Source organism: Coturnix japonica, chromosome 8 (genome assembly GCF_001577835.2).
Source record: "Coturnix japonica isolate 7356 chromosome 8, Coturnix japonica 2.1, whole genome shotgun sequence".
NCBI classification, from domain to species: Eukaryota; Metazoa; Chordata; class Aves; order Galliformes; family Phasianidae; genus Coturnix; species Coturnix japonica.
The window spans coordinates 10519803-10546544 of NC_029523.1; the positions used below are offsets into that span (position 1 = coordinate 10519803).

Genomic DNA, 26742 nt, shown 5'->3' on the forward strand with positions numbered 1-26742 from the left:
CTCTGTTGTCTACCAAGCTATTTAGAATACCCATTCCAGTTTTTAGCCCACATAATTTCGCCTTTTCATCCACAAATTATTAATGGTCAGAATTTTAATTTAATTTTGTTTTTAAAAGTAAGTACGATAGCACAGACTCCCAGTGAGGTGTCAGCTTTCTTCTGGTCATCCTCCCCCTTCTTGGTACTTTACTTGCCATCTATACGGCAGTTTTTATACCCAAACCTATTTTTATTAAGATTCAAAGTAACATTTAAAGAAAAATACATGATAATGAAGTGTTCTGCCTTGGCACTTTCATTTTGTTATTCTATCAAAAAGCATTTACTTTTGACAAGATTTGGTCTGTGTAGATTACGATGCCTGTCTTCAAACTTCTTTTATTCACTAGATAATAGTGAGTTTAACTTTCACAGTTACGTACAGTAATTTATTATGAGTGAAGTTAGCATTCCTGGGATAAACGTACCCCACATCTCCTGAATACACAAATGCAACCAGTAATTCTTACAAGAGAAGCAATTGAAAAAAGACATTTTGAAGCTATTGGGTGGTGAGTAGATAGGGCAGCCTCTTCCCTAGGATGGCCAGTGGGAAGGCTGACTAGCAGTATGTGAGAGTTCTCTGCATCCTATTAATGAATGCATAATAAATGATCAGATCTTTTTGTTTATTATTTCCCAGAGTTCTCATTCAACAAGGCAACACTGCTACAACTGTCTGCGCCTCCACTGCAATGCGGTGACTCCATTTGTGTCTCTGCAATAACTAAGGTACCTATTGGTAGTGTTAACTGCCTATCTGCTTCCTTTCCTCTTTTATTTTTATTTTTAGATGGCTATCACATTAACTTTTCCTCATGATTAACTGATGCTGGAAAGAAAAAAACTTGAAACCAATGAATAGATTTGCTAAGACAGATAGAATAATAAGAAGCAGACAAGGCCATATCATACCTCTTGAGGAAAAAAAAACCTTCTCTTTTACATCAAGCCCCTTGCCTTGTAAAGAATATGTACTCTTCTGACATAATTTCAGGCACTATGAGACTATATTACCATTGCAGTCTTCAGTGTTTACAAGCAATTACAATTAATTGCTTGATTACAATTGGTATCATTTATCCTATTCTATAAAAAAATAAAAATAAGTGGTAAAACTGGATAAATATGTGTACTGGAAAAATGATGAATAAAAGCTTTAAAAAACTTAAAGAAAACCCTAAACTGTATATGGCAGAGGGACGATTAGTTTTTGCATTAATTAGCTATTTTGGGGTTTTTAAACCTTGTCTTTTCTAAATGTAGAGTTTTTTGTACATAAAATGTGATATTGTTGGACTAGGGAAGAGGGAAACTTGCTAAATTTCCCTGAAACGTGCTTTTTAGTACACCTTAGAATCTGAACTAAATCTACTGAAGGTGGAAAACAGAATTTTTTTCCTGCCATGTTATCTTTGCTCAAGTTGATTCCATAGTAATCTTACCTAGGTAGAGACTGTGGAACTGTTTGTGATAAAGTGACTCTTGTACAGAGGGATACTTTCCTGGTGTGTGGGGAATTTGTGCAGTCCCTCCCATTATTCCTTGCACACCAAGACTGCACAGCATTTGAATTCATGAATACAACAATTTCAGTTCTGCACAGCATTTAACAGCTAAGGTATTTGCAGTGTCTTTTATTATTAACTATTTGAAAGTCATACCTGAATGACTTGGCCAGAGTCAGGGTCCCAGTGAGCTAAATGGACAAGATGGGGAAAAAAGGTCCGGTACCCTCCTGGTGTATTTTCATCTAGTCTTCCCAAAAGATTTATTTCCTATTGTAGAAACTCAGGGCAGGAAGACTCATGGAACACCTTGCACTCAGAGTTTCATCTTCAGGGTGTAATTTTCCTTTATTCTAACATCAAGAAAAAGAAAGCCTCTCCTGAACAACAGGACCCTTACTTTACCCATAAATCCATCTCTGCCCTGGTTATGGTAACATTAGCTGTAATCATATTGTCAATTACAAAAATTATGGAATTGTGAAAATGCATTTCACTGTCTTACAGCTCCACTACAGGACTCCTATATTATTTCTGACTGTAATTAACCACTCTGCTAAAAGCAAAGAAATAATTCTAAAGGACTATGAATCCCTAACATAACTGCTTACAGTACTAATGAATAGGTTTATAGTCAATTTGCTATATATAGTATGTCAAATCCCACAGGAAATTTTTCTTCCTATCTTCTTTAAAATATTAATATAAAATTCATTTTTAAAGAAGGCCAGAGAAATGTGAACATTTCTAAAACCTACAAAACAGTATAAGTGGCTATTTAATGTATGAATATTTATGGACTGTTCTCCTTAAGGCAGCAATAGTTCCATAATTATAGACTTCAGTTCCCAACACCTTGAAAATGCCAAATATAATTAAGAAGTTATAATGTGTATTGTTTTAATTACAAAATGGAACAGGAATTTTCCTATTCCTAAGTAGAAAAATAAACTCTCTGTATATATACTCCTACTTTCTTGATTGGCTAATGGAGTAAGATCCTTGTTTAGCTTGTAAGTGTATAAATATGCCTGTAAATGTGGAGTTTGACCCAAATGACCAAATTCCCTTCAGCATGTGAGGGAGTCAGGACTGTAATCAGCATAGTAATCAGCACTGCTTCTGAAAATAGTTTGATCTGGAGGTTTTTGGTTGTTTTTTCTTTTTTTAAGTAGTACTTTTCATCTTATAACTTTTTAATAGTTAAGAGGCTTTATTAAGCCGTAGCACTTTATGATTAATACTAATGCATTCCAGAAGCATTGCTAGATGCAGTATGATGTTGATCTTTACTCTAGGATGCACTTGGGTTTGTTTTTATGATTGCATATGCTCTTTCACACCTGGCTCTTTCTCTTCTTGATCTGTATGTTCATATTACACCCCAAAGGTTTACACAATTTACATTGTTCTTGCTCTTTGATACTGTTAAATCAGTCTTAACAGATTCCACTTCTTTATCTGACCACTAGTGGAGTTATTTGCAGCCTTCGAAACACCCACTATCAACTTATGCCCTATTACCTTATCCTATTTCTGTACTTCTATATGTTGTACCCCGTAATGCAGCAGTAAGGAGCTGGTATAATAGCAGACATCTTGCAAATGAGGCAGTGAAAGGCCAAGCCTTAGTGGTGAAATCCTCTTCTTGGAGTGATTCATAGAATGGTCTGGGATGAAAAGGACCATAATGATCATCTAGTTTCAACTCCCCTGCCATGAGCAGGGTTACCAACCACCAGATCTAATCCTCCCCTTGGAGAATTCCCAAATGATCAAATGATCATTTGTAATCAAATAAAATGATCACTGTAATCAGGTTCTCTCTGCAAGTGTTATAGGCAAGTCAGTGGGAATTAAGTATTGACAGTATCCTAAATAACACCAATGAGACAGAGAGGCTCAAACAAAAAAAAGGCACAAATTAATATTACCCTCTACTCCCATCTCTATTTCTTCTCTACACTGAAGGAATATGCAATTGGATACATAATTTAAATCTCTATGAAAATTAGTAGATTCTACAAATTTCATTTCCCTAAAACTGCATGCGAGTTGTTACACATCTAATTTTCACATTTGCTAACACGTAGCTAAGCAAAAAGTCCATATGTATCTTCAAGAGAATGTCTTCAAATCCATGGGCTTTGTTGAGAGTGAAAGCAAGGAGACTGTAAACACACTCAGATGGCTAAATGTGCTCTCTGGGATGCAGCTTGGTGACCTTTCTTGCTTTGCTAAAATGCATTACAGGTGTGATCTCTTTCCATGAACATCCAGATCCTGTCTTGTTTTATTAGACTGTGTTGGTGGCTACCAGCAGACACTTTGAATATAAGTTACAAACAAGATTAGCATGGTCTATATTTCAGTCAAGCAAATTGCGGAAAAATGAGATGCCTCTTCTGTAATAATGGGTAAATACTGATGTCTCTGTAGTGTGATAACCACTTAAGTGATTTTCCATGAGACAGGATGCAAGTACAAAGGCAGTGGAATTTATTTGTTTTACCTGACTGTATATGACAGGCAGAAGAGCAGCAGGATCTGTGGAACAAAGCCAAAGCTAGCCAGGAGTGGGATAAAGACAGTATGGCTATCCCACATGTCAGAATGTGTTAAGGGGTACTTGGTAGCATACTTGGATATATTTGGAAGTAACCTAGACTCAGGTGGCCAATGAATTCTTCCATCCTTAAGTTGTTCTGCGACTCTTCTGCAACAGGCAAAGAATTCCTGAATACCTCAGTGGCCTTTTGGTCTCTCTCTTGTTTTCTGGTATTCAGGAAATCTATTTAAGCGAACAAGTAAACACACAGGGGATTGCCACAGAGAGATAACTAATGAATGCCACAAGTTTCTCCTCATTAAATCAGCAGCAGACAAAGACTTGGAAGAACGATGGTCTATTTAATAGCTATGCTGTGTTTTCACTGCAAGGCTGTGGAATTGTGGGAGATTCTATTAAAAAGTATTATAAATGTCAGTCCTCATGACAAGGACTTCATAGTCTAAATGACAAGATGGATGAGACAAATAAGAGGGCTGTGGTGGGGTGGAGCAGACAAGGTATGTCTATTCTTAGCTAACTGCCAACAGTGATTGCAACTTTCAGCCTCTGTGGCTGTTCTGTCATACTTTGCTGAGAACTTTGTGAGACAGAAGGATGGGTCTCTTTTGTCCTGACAGGAATGAATACTGAGGTCATGGCTAAGATGTCTAAATACCTTCCAGAAATATGACAAGCAGGAAAAATGGTATCAGACCAAATGCTGCCATTTTCTTTTGCTTTTTAGAACCCATGGGCTCTTTTGTAGGATCCTCGCTGTGACTCCTGCTTAGCTTCATCAATGCTCTACCTTAGTCAGACTGCTGTGCTAAGCTGGGATTAAGACCAAGCACAAGCTTAACTGCATTACAAACTGGGATGTCATGAGGTCTTCTTAGAGATGGTATAGAGCAGAGGATGCGTGGATACATGTAGAGCAGGGAACATGTTTAACTTAAAATTCGGGTTTGCAGATTTTTTTGCTGTGTTCTAAAATAATTCTTATATACTCATGTTTGTAATATTAGACATTCAGGCTTTTCAGAAGCCTCAAATTTCCATGTGTATAAAGTTGTTTTTTTGTTTTTGTTTTTGCTTTTGTTTTGTTGTTGTTGTTGTTTTGCTTTTCTGTCTAAACTCCAGTTTCTGCTGTTGTAGCTCATTTTGGATGCAGACTTCATCTAGTCCAAAGCTGTAAGAAACTGCCTTTTCTCTGAAGGATTTTTACCTAGCCATTGTCTATGTTTTGTGAAAACTAATTGCAGAGACATTATGTAGTCTTTCTTCTCCCAGATTAACTCTATTGGATTTAATTTTGACTCACAGTTTAGAATCCCAGGTGCCACTGAAATCTATTACCATTACCATTTTGGAAAATTAAATTATGCCTATTTCCATCATTGATTTTAGTGCTTAATTGAATTGTTCTGTGACTACCAAATAGAGTGTAGCTTTAGAAATACAGAAGATATCCTTGTGCAGCTCCTAAAATCTCTTCATCTTTTGCCTAATGTTGATGGAAAACCTCTTGGCAAAGCATAAGACCAAAAATAAAGCTGATACATAAGTGAAAAAATTGTCATTCCCCCTCCCCCCCATAAATTTAAAAGTCATATTGATACTTAGTAATTCTAAAAGGGCTTATATCTCAATCTAAAATAATTTTTTTAAACATTTCAGCTTAAGTATATGCACTTAAATGTGAAACACTCAGTTAGACAGAAATTTTGCATCACATAAGAACTGTGAATGTGTTCCTCTTCATTGTGTGTTCAGAAATAGTTGATGATTCATTACATTACTTATGGTTATTGCTAATTATGAGTATTGAATAGTTACAATCAATGGGTAACTACGGAGAGATTTAAGATATTGCACACAGTTTTCATTTTTAGACTTCTTTGATAGTGGCTACAATAGAGTTATAGTAAAAACAAGAACAGCTACATTTCTGAAAAGGTGGCTTTTTCGGGTTGAAATGTTACTAAGTTTCAGCTAGAAGTAAGTTCACTCAAAAAAGAAAAAGGATCTAGCAGTTAAAGCTGCCAGTCCCTCCATAATGTTACAATTTATTCTACTCTCCAAACTACACTGTTTCATAAATACACAGCTCATCCTGAAAGTAATGCTGCGTGTTTCTTTCTACTATAATAGACACAAAGAGCACAGTAACACTATCTGAGGAGTAAATTCTCAGCTACGAAACACTATCTTTAAATGTAATCATCACCATTAGTTGTCCATTTTCACTGGTGGTGAACAAGAATCACTCATAAAAATCTGCACCAGCAGAGGTGACCCACTGTTTCACAGCAGCTATTATGGCATCATTGCTAGGAAAATGTTGCCCACAAAGCTCTTCTTTCAGTGGCCCAAACAGAATCAAGTCAGAAGGCACCAGATCCAGAGTATATGGTGGGTGTGATAGCACAGTCCAGCCAAGACTAGCAGTGTGCTCTGTGGTCTTGAAACTGGTATGAGTTCTGGTGTTCTTGTATTGCAAGACAAGGGTTGTTGTCTTCTCTGGCCTTCTCAGGAAGTTCAAGTCTTCAGCTTAGACAACACTGTGATATAGAAGTTAGATTTGATGGTTTATTTGGGTTACAGGAAATCAATCCAGAAGGATCATCACTTTCCTCTCCCAAAAGACAGTGATCATCATCTTACCCACTGAAGGCTGTATCTTGAACTTTTTCTTTTATATATAGAAATATATATATTTTTTCTATTTTATTTCTTTATTTTTTATTATTTTTATTTCTTGTTATATATAGAAATTTGCATGTTGCCACTCCGTGGACTGTTGTTTTGGTCTCATAGTGGTCACACAACTGCCCCTCTGCTGCCATCTGCCGCATAACAACAACATGTGATGGAATATTGGCAGAAAGGTTCAGCCTCTGCTGCCATACCACAACCATCTGCCTTTGACACTGGGGGAAAGCATAAAATAGGAGAAGTTACTATCAGCACAGCTCTCATAGAAGAATAATTAAATCAATAAAATCTGTGGGTGTCAACCTTTCTCCAGCGGCTCACTCCCATGCTCTTTGGCAACTTCAATTTAATTTTGCCTGCAGATTTTTAACAATTATAGAAGGAAATCACAGAAAGTAGCATAAATATTTCAATTTCTGGAAGATGTAATTCTTTGGAAAATAAATCTCCCTTGACTTCTAACATACTAAGTCTTCCTTTTGCTACTGTGTGTTAGATCAGGAGGATGATGAAGGACTGAAAAGAGAACAAGTTTCTCTGTCTCCATGAATGAATTAAACTCTACATTGGTAAAGTAAATAGCCAAACATAGAGGGAGATCTAACATGTGGCATTATTACTTTTTTTTTTTTTTTTTTTTTTTTTCTCATGACAATATTAGCACAGCCCTGGCCCCTCCCTTTATGCCACCCTTTTCTGCTCATCTGCTAAAAGCAAGTAGTATGCAAGGTGAACAGCTCTTCTGTGGATGAAGAAGTAATAGGGAGGATATAACATTGACAGTTTAGATAATGAATGACAGTTTCTCTGAGTAGCAGCCTCCTCAGGTCTCAGACTGGCCTTTAGTATTTTGGGGATGCAATGTTATATGCATATCTAATGTCTATCCTGTATGATTCAGGCATATCACAAGGTCAGTTCAGTGAGCAGGCTCTTAAATGTATTTCTTCTCTTCCTCATCCCCTTGCGCATTATTGACTCTTTTGATTGAAAAAGCATATATACATAAAACATTGTGCTACTTCCACAGTATGGGGGTAATTTCATTTTCTACAGTTTGTGTGTGTGTTTTTTCTTTCTCAAAGTCTAATTGAAACATAGCAGTAAACCTACTCTAGATAGAAATGGTCCTCCAAGAAACAGCAGTATAGGTTAACTCTTGCACTAGATACAAACATTTTGTTCTTAGGAAGGAAGGTTTAGTCCTAGAGCTCATTCTCACTATACACTTATTCTAATTGTTGCACTTCCTCTGAGTTTGTATCTCATACAATCATACTTATATACAACTTTGAAGTGAAAAAATGCATAATTTGAATGTGGTGGGTCATGCATAGCTGAAAAGCTACATAAAACCCTCCAGATGTGACTGAGAGGTGGCATAGAGCCACCTCTCTTATTATTGTACACATTGTACACATAATGATGTGTACAAACATCTGACATTTCAAACCTAGCTCTGCCAGTATATATTAGAAGCAAAAGGAAAGGAAGTGAATATTCCCTGTGTGTATTTATTTTGATGGAGGCTGATGACCTATATTTTGCTGGCTGGATTCCTGTGGTCATAACAGATACTTGTGCTTTCTGCTTGTGCCACTGTTAGAAAAATTCCTTCTCCTCTGGGGACCAAGAAAACCTAAGTGATCACTCAGGACACTGTGTCCTCTAGCATTCCCACTTGTGGGACACACAATAATGCACTAGTGTCAATGAAGTCAAAGGCAAAAGTCATAGTGACTTAAGGCATATAAGCCAGGATTTTTAGAATCAAGAGGGCACAGATGAAGAGTCTTTCTATTTCACCAAGAATATATCTCTTCTGCCTCTAAATCATGATTATGGTCTCAGTAATAGAAACTACATAACCTTGGAAATTTTCCATATTTCTATTAAAATGGGAGATATTTATATTTAATTAAGAAATAAACAGGATGCCTGGGAAAGTGTTGGGAGTCCCCATCCCTGGAAGTATTCAAGAGAAGCGTAAACACAGCATGAAGGGATCTGGTTTGGTGATGGGTCTTGGTAGGTTCAGGTTGGTGGTTGAACTTGATGACCTTGAAGGTCTTCTATAACATAGGTGATACTATGAATTTTTTGTTCTGCAAGTGGATATACTTATGATATACTCTGAATATGCTGAAAAGAAACAATTTCAAAAGGTGAAACTTCTTACAGGAAATGCTGATTTTCAATGTCTCCCATGTGTGTGTAGACTCTTTAACACATCCCACTAAACCAGAGGGACTTTGAATTTTCATTGCAAGCTTTGACTTCGCAGCTATACAAACAAAGCTCAGACAGCCCATAGAGTCTACAGAACCCTAAAATGTCACAACCATAATTAGGAATAAAACAGGCCAGGCTGCCTGGCAGTGCTCATTACCACATGCCTCAGGTAACTGAGATGTACAAGGCAATCTAAAACTATTCAGCTCTCAAATCAGAGGTACTGCTAAGCAGAAATCTTACCAGTGCTTTCAAATGCTTCTAAAGAATTATCATGGTACAGTGGGGTCAATTTATGAAATTTATGAGTTTTTATTTTATGAATTGTGAAATTGAAAATGTTACTGAAAATGTGTTATGATTTATTTTATGATGCTTGTTTGTTTGCCTCTGATTTTATTTTTTTGAAGATCATTCATCCAAATTTTTTTGAAACACCGTCTCTTCCTTTCATGTTTTTATTTCCTTTTCATTTGTACATCTTCTGAAACTCTAGTGTGATTCTCCTTTTGCATTTCTGTGTAAATGAGCAATAGCTGCAGTAATAACGTTGATCTTAAAAAGGGCATATTGGTTTTATGTTATAAATGTATTGTGTTAAAATCTGTTGGTTTGATATTCTTAAAGTAGATTGAAAGGAAAATTGGGCCCACAATAATTATTTTAAAGTTAACTGTCAATTGGACTGCTTACATTTTTTTCCAGTCGTGAAAGTTGCTGCCATTGAACACTTTAATTTATGGAATTTAATCTCGTACGTGACATATTCATAAGAATCATAAGAGCAGGAAAACCTCTCTGTCAGAGCTGTATTTGCCGCTATTTCTAAACAGCAAACCCATTTGAAGCAGAAAATCTGTCTTGTACCTGTTCTTTACTCTCTTATCCCTGAAATACATCAGTTAATAGAGTGTTATTTTTCCTCTTTAATTGTATACTATCTTTGGAATTTTCATTTCCTCCTTGTCCCAACATAATTATTTCCAATCTTTCGTCTAGTGTTTGAGAGAAAAATACTATGTATTTTAGAAATACATTATACCTTATTTTCTTAGCAAGTTATTTTTTCTTTAGTGTAGATTTTCTAGGTCCTGATGCTATATGGGAGACAGAATACTGTTGTTTTTGTTTGTTTGGAGGTGCAAACTTATTTTTATGTTCTTATTCACTGCAATTTGGAGTGGGGAGGGACTTACTAAAATGAATGGAATAGACAAAATGGAAGTGAGTGGGTGGCAAGGTGGGGGGGGGGGGGGGGGGGTGGGAAATGAAAGACTTGAAAGCATTTAGAGGAATGACTTAAAAATCTCATTTCTCATCATCATTTCCACTCCCATTCATAATATTAAAAGCTTTAAAATTGAGAAAGCATTAATCAGATTGGGTAGGGTTTTTGTTTGTTTGTTTGTTTTTGTTTGTTTGGTTTTTGTTTTTTGTTTTTTGTTTTTTTTTTTTTATTTAGTTGGCCTTTGTTGGATCATAGTAGAGACTAACCTCCTGCTTACAAAGGAAATCTATATTACATAGCAATACCAGTCAAATCCCTCTGTCCATTACACTTGTGAATCTCTAATGCCAGTGAAATTACATTTTATTTAATCCTTTTATACAAAGTATAACTCAGTTCTCCTTGAGCCAGTCACAGCAGAGGAATGCAAGCCATCCTTCCCATTTTCTTATGCTGCTGATGTGCTGGCATCTGCCTATGCTGCAAAGCCCCAGGAAGGCATTGCCATTGGTCTGATCAGAATTAGTGTGAATGTGGGTAAATGTAGGGTAGGTGTACAGAAGAAATTCAAACTGTTTAAATACTATCTGAATTGCTGTCACCTCTTCACTCAAATGATTTGTGTACTCACCTAAAATGTGGGAAATTGATTCAAATCCTCCTGCTGTGCAACAGGAGAGGAACGGTAGCTCATATTTTCCTAATTGATGTATAGGCTTTGGTGGATGGCAGTTTTTTTCCCCTTAATTGTTGCTCTTATTTGTATTAAATACCTGAGTGTTAATTGTCTCATGAGGGGGCATAAGTCTGCAGTTCAGCAGTTAGAACTCGATTCTCAGGGACAAGGGCTCATACAGCTTCTAGGCTCTGTTCCTGTGAAGGAATCACATAGAAGTCCCAGCAGTTCATTAGTAGTCCACTCTTAATTGTAAACGCTGACTCCATCTCAGAGCAGCTGGGCACTGAAGAGCTTCTGCAGTGCTGATCACCCCCCATTTTGACTTCTAACTGTAGGTGACCTGTTGAAGATCTTAGTACATATCAGAGTGGAGAACTCACCTGCTATTTGTGCAAAAGAGCTCAGTCTAATTTCTGTGCCACTTGCAGGATCATTTGCATTATTCCTTGTAACAGCTACAGGGAGCTTCTAGGGGAACTGCAAGTATGGCATTAGTATTATAAAAGCAACTCTCATGAGCAGCAGCCACATGTTTTGTGCCACTGCTCTGTAACTCATCCCATCTTGCTGCAGGCCAAAGCGCAGCCCACCAAACTGTGGTTCTGTTGTGTATTCCAGAATCTCTGCATTGTGCCTACGTTGTATCACAGCTATTCCCAAAATGAGGTTTAGTAAATTCTCATCCTTCATTCCCCAAGCAATAAGGATAGCACAGAGTTAGGATGCTCCTTACTCTTTAGGGACTTTTCCAATTTTCATTTCTCCCTCCTATAAAAAACTAATGTAAGTTGTATGACACAGCAAACTCCTTCCATCAAAGAGTATTTCTTGAGCAGGCTTAGTACAGTGATAGGATATGCATGATGCCTTTATATGAGGAGCCTATGCAGAGCTTTCCAGTGGGTGCTGCTTACTTTAGGTTAGCTCCTGGTCATATCTTGTGCTCATGGAGGGAGGGTGTAGAAAATGCCTGTGCTATCTGAAACCCCTACTGGTATTTATCTTTTCTACCTTCCAGAGAACCTCCAAAGCCATTCAAATGTACCTTAAAGTAGTTATTTCTCTATATTTTCTCTTTTTTTTCTTTTTTTTTTCTTTTTTAAAATATTTTATTGTATTAAGATTTCATACATTAAGTACTGTGTACGTGCCCATATCTTCATTTAAACTGCCAGTTATAATTAATTCTTATACAATATTTTACCATTAAATTCGTTACCATCTTGCCCTGAGATGTTACACGATGCCTCACCATGCCTCAGTTGCCTTCCTGTGAATGAGGTCATCTGAAACACTGTGCTCCATCCATAAACCATTTTTTCCTCCTAAGCTAAGCCCGTGCCTACCAGCGATCTTCTAGCAGCACCTACATGGCTGTACCTCCCCAGGCAGCGTAATGCCTGCAAGCGACGCACAGAGCTGAGAGTGCCTCTGCAACTGCACCTGCTACCAGCTGAGCAGCCATAGCAGGCTTTGCTCTTTAAGATGTGCACAGAACCTCATTCCATTCCAGCACATGCATTTTTAGCTCTGTTAGAGACAGCACATAATCCAGGTGTTGACAGAAAGACACCACCGATCATCATTTCAAGAACATTTCTATTTTCCTGAGCATTCCTTTCTGAATGAGATTTTTATTCTGCCAAAGAAACGCAAGCAGCGTTTGCCTGGAAGCTCTTTTCGAAACACGTCTTCCTCTCGAGAGGTCCCTGGGTACACGGCACCATTTTCTTAAGCAGCCTTTTCGCGTCCGAGCAACTCTGAGAAATAATTCCCTCTAAAAAACGCCAGCTCTTGGCGGTGGGCTTCGCCGCTGACTGCGGGAAAGGCAAAGCGCGGCGTGAGGATGCCGCAACCCGCGTTGCGGGGACAGCGCTGAGCCACGCTGCCCGGCGGAGCGCCCCGTGGCACCTTCTCCCCGCACCCGGAGCCATCCCCGCGCGGAGCCGCGACCGGTCCCCAAGGAGCCTGGCGGCCACTCACCTCCACGAAGTAGAAGCAGGGCAGGAGGGTGACGCTGTCCTTGGTCACTTTGCCCTTCGGCCGCTCCTTGGCGGACATGCTGGCGGGCGCTGCGGGCGGCCCCGCGGCAGCGCTCCCCGGCCGCTGGCAGCCGCCCGCCGCGGTCTCCTCCGCCCGCCGCCGCCAGCGCGTCCCCGCGCCGGGCTGACGTCAGGAGCGGCGGGGGCCCGGTCGCTTAACTGCTTCGCTGCGGGGTCCGCGGGCTGCCGAGAGGGAGGGGAAGCCCCCCCCAGGGCCAGGGGAGCTCTGGCTGCAGCCGTCGGGATACCGGCAGATGGGCGGTGCGGGACTGAGACACCTGCGAGGGATCCCGGCGGGTGTGGGGGTGCACGGGGTTGATCCAGGATGAAACTGAAGCTTCAGTCTTTGGGAAACCTTTATCTGAAATAGCAGTGGGATGGCCCTGGGAACAGCGTTCCTACACGGCTGATGTTCTCATGTGGATGCTCTCTGTGAGAGCTCGGTGCACTGATGACATCTCACCCAGCTCCCGTACCAGCCAGGGGACATGGGGATGGGAACGAGGGCAAAACCAAGCATGTGGTTTCTCTTATGCGTGGAATGTGAGGTACAGTTCCTGCTGCAGCCTTAAAAGGAACGGAATTAACCTGAACAATTGTTTCCATGGTGAAGTGTGGTACTTTGAGATCCTGTCTACGGATCAAAGCTTGCAGCCTTTTCTCAGGTGAACTTCAGTTGATGTCAATAACAGGTATCCTGGATATGGCCTGCAGACTTCTGTGAATGAGGTAGCCTTGTCACCCCACTACAGCACATTAATGATGTGTGCAGAGCTTGTTTTGTACCTGTCAGCTTGTGTTGTGGCATTTAGCTTTACCATTAAATGAAAGAAGTGTGGCTAAAAAGGACCTGTTCATTTCCTGTCCCTCCTGCTTTGGGGAGTATGGGAAATAACCTGCTGCCTTGTTCAGTCTCCAAATAGTCCTTAGTGCTGTAGCCAGCATGCTATGGCAGAAGGAGTTAAGATGCCACCAGTCCCTTCTTTTTTCCAGCAGTCTCTCAGGCAAACAGAGTCTCATGAGATGTTAAATGTAAAAATGCACTCATCATTTTTCATGCCTGCAATAAAGTGTGAAAATCAGATCCATAATCTGACTCCAGGTCATTGAAAAAGACTTCAGAGCTCCAGCAGGTTGCCATGCCAATGTGTGATCTTGTCCTAGCTCTTGTCAGCCTGGAATTTTGGGGCTTCTCTGGCCTCAGAGGTACCTGGGGCTCATGGTAACTGGAGAAGAGGAGGCAGTGGGGGCTCTGGGCAGAGGAGTTGTCCAGGAGGGATTCTGGGAGCAGAGGAGGTATGTGTTTGGATATAAGAGCCAAATTCCAGGACATGATTCTGGGCAGTGTGTGGGTGTCTGATTTTGGTTCTTACCAATTCGTGTTCTAGCCTCTAAGTTAAAGATGTCCCTTTTTGTTGGCCTTAATGTTGGCTTATCCCAAATAAAACAGCAAAAGTTGAGCATGATTTTGCTAATGCCAAATTGTTGTTTCCCATTTGTAGTAGTTAATGACTGATTAGCCACTGAGCGTTGCATTTACTATACAGCCTCACTTGTTTGGAAGTCATGAGTCTGGCTTGGAAGTCATGAGCGCAGTCTATCAAAAATTACTTATGAGTACTTTGTTTACAACTCTTTCACATACAGATTGCTTCACTCTGGAAGAATAAGAAGGATAGGGAGCTTCATGGTAGAATGAACTGAGAACTCACATGGTTATTTAATTCTAGAAGCTGACAAAAGCTGTTGTTAATTATATTGTTATTATAGTAACTAAAGGCCAATTAAGAGTCTAGCTGTGATAGTTACAGTAAAACACAGGGAGCCAGCCTCTATTTTGTGAATTTTTTCTATAAATAGGTGTGTTGTATGAGGTGTGTGAATATTGTAAGAGTAGGAAGATTTGTGTCAACTCTTTGGTTTTGTATGCCACTGTTTTGCAAATGTACTGCTTGTGGGAGTTAAGAGGAGGCATATATATGATATGGTGGAAGTGAAGCAACTGTAGGAAAAAATATATGTGTGTTCCTAAAGAAAGTGGCTGTATGGTGGGGGAAATAGGTAGGTAGCACTGGCCAAGGATATGTCGCTGTGTTAAGGACTATCTCATATGCATGATTTCCCAAACCAGAAAGTATTTTTAGTAAAAAGATTCAGAAAATGCTTCCTATCTGTCTCAATCAAGATAGTCTTACAAGGAAGCATGATGATGCATGACTTATGCATCCTATTTACACGCAAGGTAGTCATAAGTACAGTATCTGTGTTAATGCTGATGGATTTTACCCACCTTCAAGCAATCTTTGTAACAGGAATGTCATGGAAGTACATGAGCATAAAGCATAAAACTGCTTTTTTGGTGTTTTTATTCTTTTTCTTAAAGCATAAAACTGTTTATGCTTTGCTTCAGCAAGACCAATTGAGCTCATGGAAGGATTTTAAGTATCAAAGAAGTCAGGAAACAAGAAGATAAAATGCAAAGATCTGGAGTGTAAGCTTCTTCTGACTCATCTGGAATAGGATTTTGAGAAGAGATTTATTTTTGCTCCAACAAAAAGAAAACTTGGCTGTCAGTGAATGCATCTGGTGATTTCAAGCTGATTTGTAAGTGCTCCCCTTGATGCAAAACCATCCCCCTGCTAAAGAAGTATTATTGATGGACCTTCTTTAAGTGAAGAAAGAATCGTTTCTTTGCAGTTCTCAGGCAGAGAGCAACCATGACAGTTATTAAAAACATGGTATGAAATGGCTTTCCAGTATAGCCTGGTGTGTTGGCAAGGGTACAACATAGAGAACTCAACTGCAGGTCACCATCTCTTTACCCAGCTACTCCCCTCTGAACCAAAGTTTGTCTTTATTCCTAGGCTTTGGTAAGCTTTGGGCACAGGAAGTGCTTCCATGGGAACAGAAAGAATACCCTTGCAGATGCGGGATGAAATAATTTGAAGAAAGAAATAGAATGGGCAGAGAGCCAACAAATCTATGGCTCTACAGATCCATTGGCCAGACAGTGGCACTGAGCGGTTTGTAGAAAGCAGAAGTTTGGCCAGAGGCTGCAGCTGCAGTTACTGTTGCTAGATAGTAGAAGGAAACCCTTTCCTCTGGGGCTGCCCCACAATTTTCCCACTCAAAGGTCATTTCTAGGGCATGGACCAGAGTTAACATTTTCATGCTGTACGGATGGATTACTTGGTTTTGTTATTGTTTCCCTCCCCCCTCCCCCCAAGCGTGGAATAGATTATATGGGCTCAACAATAAACCTCTTCTAGAGAAAAAGTAGCATATGGGAACTGGTCTCTGCTGTTCTGCTTTGCTTGACATAACTGAATTCAGAAATGCAGCAGTGTGTGTTTGTGTGTATTTGTGTGTGTATATATATGTGTGTATATAATATATATATATATATTTCTTTTTTCCCTCAATCCGTCAGGTAAATATCTGGTCAGGGAAATTTGCTTTGAGTATTGAATTCACATGTTACTCCATAAGTAATCTGCCTTGCGCAAGTGAGAGATATTGGTTATTTTACAGTCATACATTTAAAGAGTTGCTGTGGTTGTGACGTAGAAGTTTTTGAAATTATTTCACTGACAGGCTTTCTAAGCTTTGGTGCAACTGCTTTGATATATTCTGGTATTTGGAGAAAACAAAATAATGGCTCCCAAGTCAAAATCCATGTCAGACCACAAAGCGACATCTTTTCTAGCATCCTATCGAGGGATCCTACAGATGCACTTGATAAATAGGAAAAATCAAAGGAAAATATAACAAATGTGGATAACTGAATGGTGGCAAGGACACCCTTTTATGTATTAGCACTATCTTTTAGTAAATTCAAGATTCTTTACTGATTTATTTCATATTAAGGATAAATTATTTACCCACTTGTAACTCCTCTGTTTGTGTGGCACAGAGCACTCTTGGATAGAAAGTCTCTGACAGCACTAGGAAAGATCCATAGTGGAATGTGTTTGAAACATAAGAGATCCACAGTGCAGATGGAAGAGTTAAATTCTGCTTTGAATTTGTAATTGTGTCAAGCAATTGTTTCTCTACCATGCCTAATAATCTCCTGTTGCTGTAAAGCTCTATTTTCTCAAGTCTTTTCTTTGACTACTAGATATAGGTCACAGCTTTAAAGCAGCACGTGACTGAATGATTCCTGTCTTCTCTGCTGCTTTTTACACTGCATTGTTTGGTCTAGAAAAGGAATTTTGCATGTTTTGCATGAGTCATGATGGGATCATTCTTCTGAATCTGTGGCTTCAAATATCATCTATGAACACACCTATCTAGTATTTTTGCAGACATATGTGCCTATGCTTTTTGTCCTTGAACAGGCTTTGGTTTGGAAGCTGTGGAAGCATAATGCTGGACTGGTTTGTAGGAATGGTTCCCCTTTAATGTGGTGTTTAGCACTGAGTATTTATTTGGCTTTTAGTGAAGCTGTCTTTGCATGGCTCATGTGGAATATGGTAAAAGGAGTTTATGTATGACATGCCTGATAAGCTTTTGTTCTGATTCTAATATTAGCTTATCCTTGGTTACCTGCATACATCACAAAATGTGAAAATCTCAGACTGCTTCTGGAATATCATTGGCTCTTAATAGCAATTTTGAGTATGTATCAATAAATCACAGATCTGTATTTCTGTGCAGTAATTTTCTGCCACACACATTTTGCTTGACTCCGGGCAAGTTGCTTCTAACCAGCTAATTAAACATCAGTCATTTGCTGCATGAGCTGAGGCAGAGGTTGAGTGGAAAACTGCTGCCATGTAATTAGCCATAGTACACACTGGTCTAAACAGAAATGCAGAAGTCTCAGCAGGAATCCTGAAGTCTGTTATCAAACCCCGTGTCAGAAAAGTGCTGATATACATCTGACATTTTGAGTAGTATTGCCACAGTCACCTGCTGATACTAATCTAGCCTGTCCTGATTACTGCATGTTTGTATATGACCTTAGTTTTGCCACGTCTCAGATTCTGTTATGGTTTTCCGATTTAAATATCTTCCCTCTCAAAGAGGTTTTTCTCAAAGTTATATACATTAACACAGTATTACAGTAGATTTTAATGAAAAATGTATGCTTCAGATTCTGTGAACAAGTTAAACTGTGTGCACGGCTTTGGGAAAGAAATTTAGCATTCAGTGATAAAAGCAAGATGGTGACTTATTCATAGTAAGTAACAGGAAAAGTATCTAAAATACTAAATTATTGATTTTCAGAGTGTTCTTAGATGTTCCAAGTTCACAAGAGATTTTTTTTATTTTTTTTTTTATCTTTGCAATGTTGAAGTCCAACATAAATTTTCCAATGAGAGCATCAATTATTATGAAAGCCTGTAATTACAGTGTGGTGTGTTGTCAAGGGTGCAAATCAGGTGGCCTCAGAACTGAAGAAAACTCCTTTCTTTCAGCATTAATCACTCATTTTCACTGTTAATTATTAAAACCAAGTAATAAAAACCTATTGTATCTGTATGTGTGCTATAAAAATGTTTCTTATGCATGTATGGGGTCTTAAAGCTTAGTTGCAAAGTGACATTGGAGTGAAAACATGTCAGCTAAAAATGGCTGCAGTTTCACAGTAGCACTCAGTATGTGTTAACATTAACTGTTTATAGTGTATGGCACCAGAAAACCACTGAACTAATAAAGAAAGGGAAATGATGAAATGCATATATTTTTTAAAACGTACATGACATTTTCCATGAAAAAAAATTTACATCAGGCAATAGAAAAACTCATTATTAATAAATGTTATGCATGGAGGGTACTGCACAAAAATCATTAGTGAAAATAACTGAGGATTTTGCAGTTGATGTTGCAAAATTGTGTCTAGCAGTTGTGCCTGCTGAGCAGTGAAATGCCAGATGGGTGCACATCTTAGACACACTGTGGTACTCTGGGTAGTTTCTAGTGCAGAATGTGAAGGTCAGGCAGAAAGACATTTGGCTCAACAGTTAACTCTGCACTGCTCAATCTTTTTTCAATGTCAAGAGAAGCTGCAAATTGCAATCCTGTTGTTGTATGCTGGAATCTACTGTACATACATTCTACTGGCTGTTTGTATGCATTCATCAGCTACAGTGCTTCCTGGGAGTGTGCATTTGCTGCATGTTGGATCAGTAATACTGCCCTAATACTGCCCATGTACAGTGTGTGTAGTCCTGTGACCCTTAGTTATGAATGTAGTTATTTGAATGTGCACCAGTTTCTATACATTATCAATGAATAAAGGCTGAATACAGCCAGATAAATATTCTTTTTATTCAACATCAAGGTGTGGTTTTTTTTTTGGTGTTTTTATTTTTTCCTGTGTGATGAGTAGAGTGATCAGAGAGTAGAAGCTTCTGGGCTTCTGAGATAAGGATATTGCTGGAGTTCAGAGCACAAGTCCTGAGTAGGGGTGTTATGCTCATACCCATCTGTGGTTCCAAATACTGTAACCTTATTTTTTATGCCATTTTGATTTTTCTAATGCAGCTGCTCCTGCCTTTGAAACTGAAAGGAATGTGTTCTTCTAAATGAAGTCAAGATTGCCTGCGTTATCATTGATTGCTTATATTTTGGTTTCTGAAATGTTATAATTGAGCTCTTTTTTTCTCTGTTTATCTGTTATTCAAATAATCTTTTGCTGTGTTATTATAGACATTCCAGGTAGAAAGCAACAGACAAGTCCTTAAAGAAAAGGGAAACTGTATGTAGTTACCAAAACACCATGCAGCAGTTAAGAATTTGTTTCTATTAGCACTGTAATAAAAAAACAACCTGTATATGGGACACAATGTGGCATGGTTGATAGGCATTCAAAATTATTCAGAGTTTAAATGCAGTGGTTCTGAAACAACTATTCTGAACAATGTCTGCCTGGCATTGTTATACTTGATATAACAATATATCTGTTATACAGATTCAGGAAGAATTAATGTGAATCTAGGAATTTGGTTTTGGGATTTCATTAGTGTTCAAAATTTCCTTTTGTTGACCTAAAGAAATCTGTGGATGATATTTGCTCTCTGCTTCTGTGTATCAAATTGCTCTTGTAGAGTTACACTTATGTAGGGAAGCAAATAAGAATGTATTACACTTGCAGGTTTTTTGTTTGTTTGTTTAATTCTCACCCCAAGTGTGATTTTGGTAGAAATAGTGAATTATTTACAATAATTATTGTAAAAAAATATTGTTTATAATAATTGAAGTTGAATTCTCTGCAATATAGCAGTTACTCTCAGCCTTCTAAAGTCAGCTGGAAATAAAAGGCTTTGTGACAAATGCACTTGGGTCAGGGTTATTATGATTATTCATCTAAAATACTGATTTATCTTATCATGGTGTAGCAGGAATGCTAAATCATGGCTTGAAGCAGCAATTAAGCACCTGATGGAAGGCATGGCCAACCCAGGGGATCTCAGGTGCATGTAATGCCCCTGAGTGATTGGAAGGGATAGAGCCAGGATCCACAGTTTCCCTGACCTCATATAAAGGTTAGCAGTGGAAGCAAGAGTATCTTGCTGGAGGTCCCTGTGTGCCTGAGGACTTCTGAAGGTACGTAGCTTCTTTTCTTTGTTTCTGTGTCTGCAGCTGTTACACCCAAACAAGTCCTCACTTGCTGCAGTCTAGAACCTTGCTGCTTAGTTATCATTGCTGCTCTTTCTGTTGTGTTCCAGCATTACTCATGGCAAATAAGCACCTCATTATTTATTTATCTGTAAACTATCCTTATTTTGTAACTGAAGAAATGAAATATGATTGACCATCACAAGACCTTAACTTTGTTGAGTAGCTTGTTTGATCTGATATACCTGGGACAGTTAGGCTTATAAATGTGTCATGTGCATTCAGTGATTATGACAGAAAAGTTCTGTTTATGGTTTTTCATTTGGAGAATTATGTTATTTTAGTTATAAAGCTTGGTTTCTGCTAGTACAAAAAGTTCCTGAAGTAGAAAAGATGCATTTTCCTTAGAACAGTAATTGAATAATATTCTGTAAGCTGTCCTACTACAATTTGCCTGAAATGGCTACGACACCTGGTGTCTTCTGAATCTTGCCAGTGTCTTACACTATTGCACTAAATTTCCATTTATTCCTGTGCCAAAACCTAAGAGCTTAGAATGATAAGTCATAGACTGAATGTATTAGCTTAATAACTGAAGAGAGATTATCATAAGTAATGGTGACAATAGTAATGAGATGATATCCATCATGTAAGATAGTGACTTTATTTATTTTTTTCTTAATGCAATACTTCATTTTCTATGTCTGGAATATCTTAAACCCATTCAAGCCAATGTGACTTTCTTACTGATTTTTCAGGGGTGTTAATTATTATGTGCAACTTACACAGAAAATGGGGATGTTTGCTTGTTACTTGAGTGATGCAGACCATATTCTGTTTACAGGTGTGCTTGTGCAATATGTGCTTGAAAGTTTAATAGGTTGTATTTTCTATGATTGTACTCATTCAAAACTTGTCTTAAAAATACTCAATTACTGATGAGTTGTTCATTTAAGTAAATAGACTACTGTGATAAATAAGTAAACTTTTATTTATTGTGTTTATGGGAGCATATGAGCATTACCATATGTAATTTCTAACTTGTAAGCTCTGCATCTAAATTCACTCCTCATTCTAATACATTTCTTCAAAAATCTACTGATTTTTTGGGTGAGGTTTGAGAGTAGGCAGTTATTGCTGATGGTCCCAAATTGTTTCTAGATGCCTGTTCTGTGGGAACTTGTTGAGTTTGTAGAACATGTGGAAAATGTAAAATAATTTTGCAGCAGGGCCAAGCAGAAGTGGAGGCTGTATGTTTTCTTCGTGGAAGGATCGAAGGCAGATTCTGCTGGTGCTCTGTTCTGATCCTTCCAGGAAGACAGCAAGATGTTTAGGGTAGTTTTCTGAATTGATTTGGGAGAGGGAATGCTGTGCAGCCCAGGAAGTTTCAGCAGCTGTTCCCAGTGAGCTCTGACTAGAGGATAGCCTGAATTAATTATGTACTAAGTTCTAGAAGAGGGTAAATTCTCTCTTAGAATAATATAGAAGAAAATGGCTTCCATGGAGAAGCTTTCCAAGTAAGTTGTCATTGGACTGTGGAGCAAGGAAATGTGAGTTACCTGTTGCTGCTGCAAAATGCTGTAGGTTAAGGAAAATGCTGGAGATCTGCTTTGTTAAAAAGTGTTATTGAGCTTCAAAACTTATTTACCCCAATCACTTATGAATCTATGGAAAGCGAGTCATTCCTTCTGTGGGATTTTTAAAGTAGTATTCCACAGAATTTAAAATACTGGGGTCTCAAATTAATGTAGATAACATTATTTATTTAATTAGATAACATAAATTATTTAACAACTCTTTCCCTTGTATGGACAAACAGATATCATCCTGACCAATTGTCAGCATTATCCCTATATTGACCAAAAATATAATTGTTTTAATTTTAGGTAGATTAAATATATAAAGACTAACTATTGGATTTTAAAAGATACAAAACCATTAGTAGTATTTTCTTAATTCCAAATTTATCTGAATATACAATTGTGAAGTTTGCTTCATCTTCCCCCCCAAGAGTCCATTTATGTTGACTGAGACATTTGTTTGAGATTTAGGAGACTCTGACAACAGAACATCAATATCAACTCTTGTTCAGTAGAATGTAATATTCATGGCTTTTTCATTACTATTATTTGCCTTCCTGCCCTTGTAGAATGCTTTCCAGATAGAAATTATAATTTCTAAATAGGGAACTGTGACCAATGACAAATTACATGCTGAAAAAGAGGGAAAATATATGAAGGATGTGATATTTTTATTACTGCTTAGTACTTCATTTTATTGCTCTTTAAATAAGCGCATTTAACTCTCTAATGGCAATAATTTATTTCCAATTTTTTTCTGCATCTAACACATCATTTTGACTACAGAAAGGATTAGTGTCTTATGAGAAATTTTACCTTCAATTGATGATAATTAGTTAAGATTGTGGGAATATTTCCCTTTGTTCCTGTTGAAGTTCAGATAGGCTGGCCTTCTGTTAGAAGATCTTAAGGGTTAAGGATTTCATTACAGAAGAAGAAGTGGGGTAGGTAATCAGCAAAGCATTCTTGTTTACATGCACACCACTTGATGAATATGCAGATGAACATATCACCATCTCGGATGCCAGGTGGAAATTGTTTGTGACTCTTTGATATGATCAGCAAGTTTATTTATGGTGCAAAAGCAAAATTAAAAGCAGTGGCTGCACCTATCATCATGATTAAACCAGGTTAAATACCTACATTTTAAATCATTGTGGCATCAAGACTATGACTACAGTTAAGAGGATAGAGAGTATTAGCAACTTTACAGAGCTCAAAGTGTATGCATTAATTTGCTAATGGTTTGGTTGCTGAACCACTGAATATTGATTTATCTTGGGATATAGATATAAGATTTGGAAACTTGAAGAAGGTAATTAAAAAGGATTTGATGACTTGGAATCAAGTATCACTGTAATGTGGGTCCTTTTCTGTCAGTGCGCTTATTTGTTTTCCTTTAATGCTCTCCATATGCTTATGTGTTTCCTGTTCATCTCTCTTCCATGTCAATTCCCACCCCCCCTCTTTTTTTTTTTTGCTATTTTATTGTTCCTGTTCTATCACATCTTCTACACGCTTTATCTTTCTTTTGCTCTATCTTCATGCCTCATTCACTCTCCCCTGCATCATTTTGCTTCCTTCCCCGTTGTCCCTTCTTTATCTTATTCTCTTATCCAGCTCTTTTGGTTTTCCATTTTAATCTTGCCCTCTATTGTTCACTTTTACCATGTCTCTTTCCAAACTCCCTATGCTTTTCTACATAGTACTCCTTGTCATACTTTCTCCTGGATATTACCAGCCAACAGGCCTTTCTTAGGGCAATTAGTTAATTGAGACAGTAAGCAGAAATCAAGTGACTAAACCCTGAAGAGAGGAGCAATATGACACCTTTCTTTTTACTTGTGCCTGTACTCACTGTACTCTGAATATTAACTGCAGCAGTGTTCACTGCTGATGTGACACCAGTTTCCATTTTTGCAGGCAGAAGTGGTTCTGGGAGCAGTCAAGGTAGGCTGCTGAGCATGGTGTGTCCTGTCCTTCAGACTCTTACCCCTCTACTCCTTTGCTCTCAGCTTTTCAAGTAACTGAGAGCAGATGTATCCAGAAAGCTTCGTGTTTCACTCATCCTTCTAGTTCCACTGTGGGAAGGTACCTGTTCATCTATGACCTGCTGGTAGAATCCAGGGTAGCAAACTAAGGTGCTGTAGTTAGAATTGTGGGCTAGTCAGGCACAACTTTAGCTGAAGATAAGGAACCTAGTAGAAAGCAGTATCTGTTGTTGCAATATTTAGCAGAAAGAACATGCAGTTTCTACAAGGAGATGGAATTACATACAGATCACCAGTGTCCTGTTTTCCTAATTGCTTGCCTAGCTAGATTTCTCAGATATGAAGATATGCTTTCTTCTTATCTGGTTCATACCATCAAATTTGATTTTTTCAAGTGTTGGAGAAAGTTCATTTAAAATGCACTTCTGTGCATTGCTATCAACATTAGGAACTGTCACCTGAATACTCACTCTGTTGCTCTACACCAGATATCCATTATATTTATTTTAAATGAAAGGTTAGGTCATCAAAGATTCGCCTCTTCTTGCTTAAAACAATGTATATATATTCTGTTTCATGGGCATTTTCATTTAAGTAGTGGTTATTTTTGTCTAGAGTATTTTCATAATTTGTTTTAGGAAGAAACATCTTCATACAGATTAGCAAAAGTGTTGATTTCTTTAGCGTGCTTAGTTTGTACAAATTCTTTGTGTGCAGTCAGCTGGTTTCTCCAGTGTCTCACACTTGTTTGTGCAATTCTTTCTAAGCACTTTAAGAATTATTTCTGGAACTCAGAAAAAACTGACCATAAATGCGTCACAAAACTCTTAGGAGGGGAAGGTGGGAATGTGGTAAAGGCAAGTGCATGAAATGCTTGATGTTTGTTCCATTAACTTTGTCCCATGATGGTGTTGTTATTTTTTATGTTTTCATAAGCTCTCTGTGCCAACCTTTGTGCTTTTTACAGTGTCCTTTTTGTATCTTTGTGGGTATATCACAGCAAGGAAGAAATACGGATTATTGTTACTGCTGCTCTATGAAAAAAAAAATCTTGAAAATATAACTTATCGGTTTTTAACTAAACTTGAGTTTTTGAGTACATTTTTTCTCAATCTTTGAATCCCCAAAGGAAGCTGGTTCTTATGCAGTTTTGTAACAAAAAATATAATCAGTTGTGAATTGAAGGAAAAAAGAAATTAAAAAATACCTCTAAGAGCACATATATTTCTGGCATGTTCAGTAAGGCAAAAAAAGAAGTACATGTTCTTGAAGATAAGCTTGAAGGTTAAGTGTAAAATTCACCTGTTTTTTTTTTCTGTAGGAGCTCTATGGACTCTAGGGACAGAAGAGAATAATCTCCATGTCTCTGTAGGTGTAAATTGCATGTAATTTCAGGTCACTCCTGCTACCACAAACTCTGAAATCTATATGTTACTTTATAGAAAAAGAGCTTTTTTTTTTTTTTTGATTTCCTTCTAGTTAATCTGCTCCTAGAAGAGAGACTTGCAGTAACCTACAGAGAAGAAATGTGTAAATTTGTGTTACATCTAATACAATGTGGCATGCATTAATATTGCATTAAATAGAAGAACTAAAAGAAGGTCTTCATAGCTCTTCCTCACTCTTTTCCTCTTCCAGCTCATTCAAATAACCTACTCAACTTCCTTGTAGGGAAGCTCTAAGTACTAAACTTATTAGGATGCTATTTCCTCTGTAAGAACAGCTGAAAAACAGGGGCCTTGCTTTTGACCTCGAGTGCTTCACCTTGTGTCACCTTGGTAAAGTCATTCAGGGTCCTTTTCTCTAGTGAAGCCTCATCTGTAATTAATATGCTGCAGATGAGACTTACTCAGTTATAGCTTCCAATTATATTGAACTGCACATACAGAAAACTTGTATTCATTTTGTTACACATGGCAGTGCAGTCTTTTCTAGAGTTGCCTGAGTGATTAAAAAATGTATTTTTAATGTCCATTCTGAAACTTTGGTTTATTGTTAAACTTCACTGTGATATTTAATTCCTATCCACAATATGACATACTTCATTTCAGTACTGTATAGCGTCAGATCATTGATGTAAAACATTTTTTGAGCAGAAAGGGAAAACTCAAGGGTAGTGTAACAAGGAGAAATTCTTCCATCTCTCTGTATGAATGAGGGGAATGCCAGTGTAGATCTGATGTTACGCACATGCATACTGAATATATTTTTCTTCTCATCTTCTCTTGGTTAAATATGGTCATGATGGGGAAAACTATATTAAAAAAAAAAAAGACAACTGAAAGTTGCTAATATATGCTGCTGTAAAATGTTTTGAATATTATTAAATGGATTAGCTATGCCATCAGAGAGAGAACAGCTGTGTTCCAAAGCAGGAAATAGCTTGATTGTGCTTTCATTTTTATTTTAAACCAGTGAAACTAATGTAAGAGTGAAGTCAATGAGTCTAATGAATCTTTCAAAATATCTTCTTAGTAGGAACTACTCTGAACATCACCAACTTGTGTGTAAAAACTATTAGAACCATATATTGCTAGGACTTCAGAGTAGCTTCTTAAATCTTCAGTAGGATTTGGGGGCACAGTTTAGCATTTCCTTTAGTGTCTCTC

The 26742-nt window shown here is 38.0% G+C and overlaps 2 protein-coding genes across 8 annotated transcripts in view; one reads left to right on the plus strand and one right to left on the minus strand.

Annotated features, from left to right (window-relative positions):
* Positions 1 to 13089, minus strand: part of PLPPR4 (phospholipid phosphatase related 4) — a 28934-nt gene extending 15845 nt beyond the window's left edge. The window contains exon 1 of the mRNA XM_015870087.2: positions 12938 to 13089. Coding sequence (XP_015725573.1) covers positions 12938 to 13015 — 78 coding nt within the window. The 5' untranslated portion in view covers positions 13016 to 13089. The remainder of the gene's footprint in view (positions 1 to 12937) is intronic.
* PLPPR5 (phospholipid phosphatase related 5) overlaps positions 1 to 26742 on the plus strand; it is a 169403-nt gene that overhangs the window by 67151 nt on the left and 75510 nt on the right. For 4 of the 7 annotated variants that reach the window (XM_015870093.1, XM_015870101.1, XM_032446252.1 and 1 more), the window contains exon 2: positions 685 to 773. The exons of 2 other annotated variants lie outside the window; for them this stretch is intronic. The gene's annotated coding sequence lies outside the window, so the exon portion shown is untranslated. Of the gene's footprint in view, positions 1 to 684; positions 774 to 20470; positions 20551 to 26742 lie in introns of those variants that run through there. One more of the 7 variants, XM_015870096.2, reaches the window with a different exon arrangement.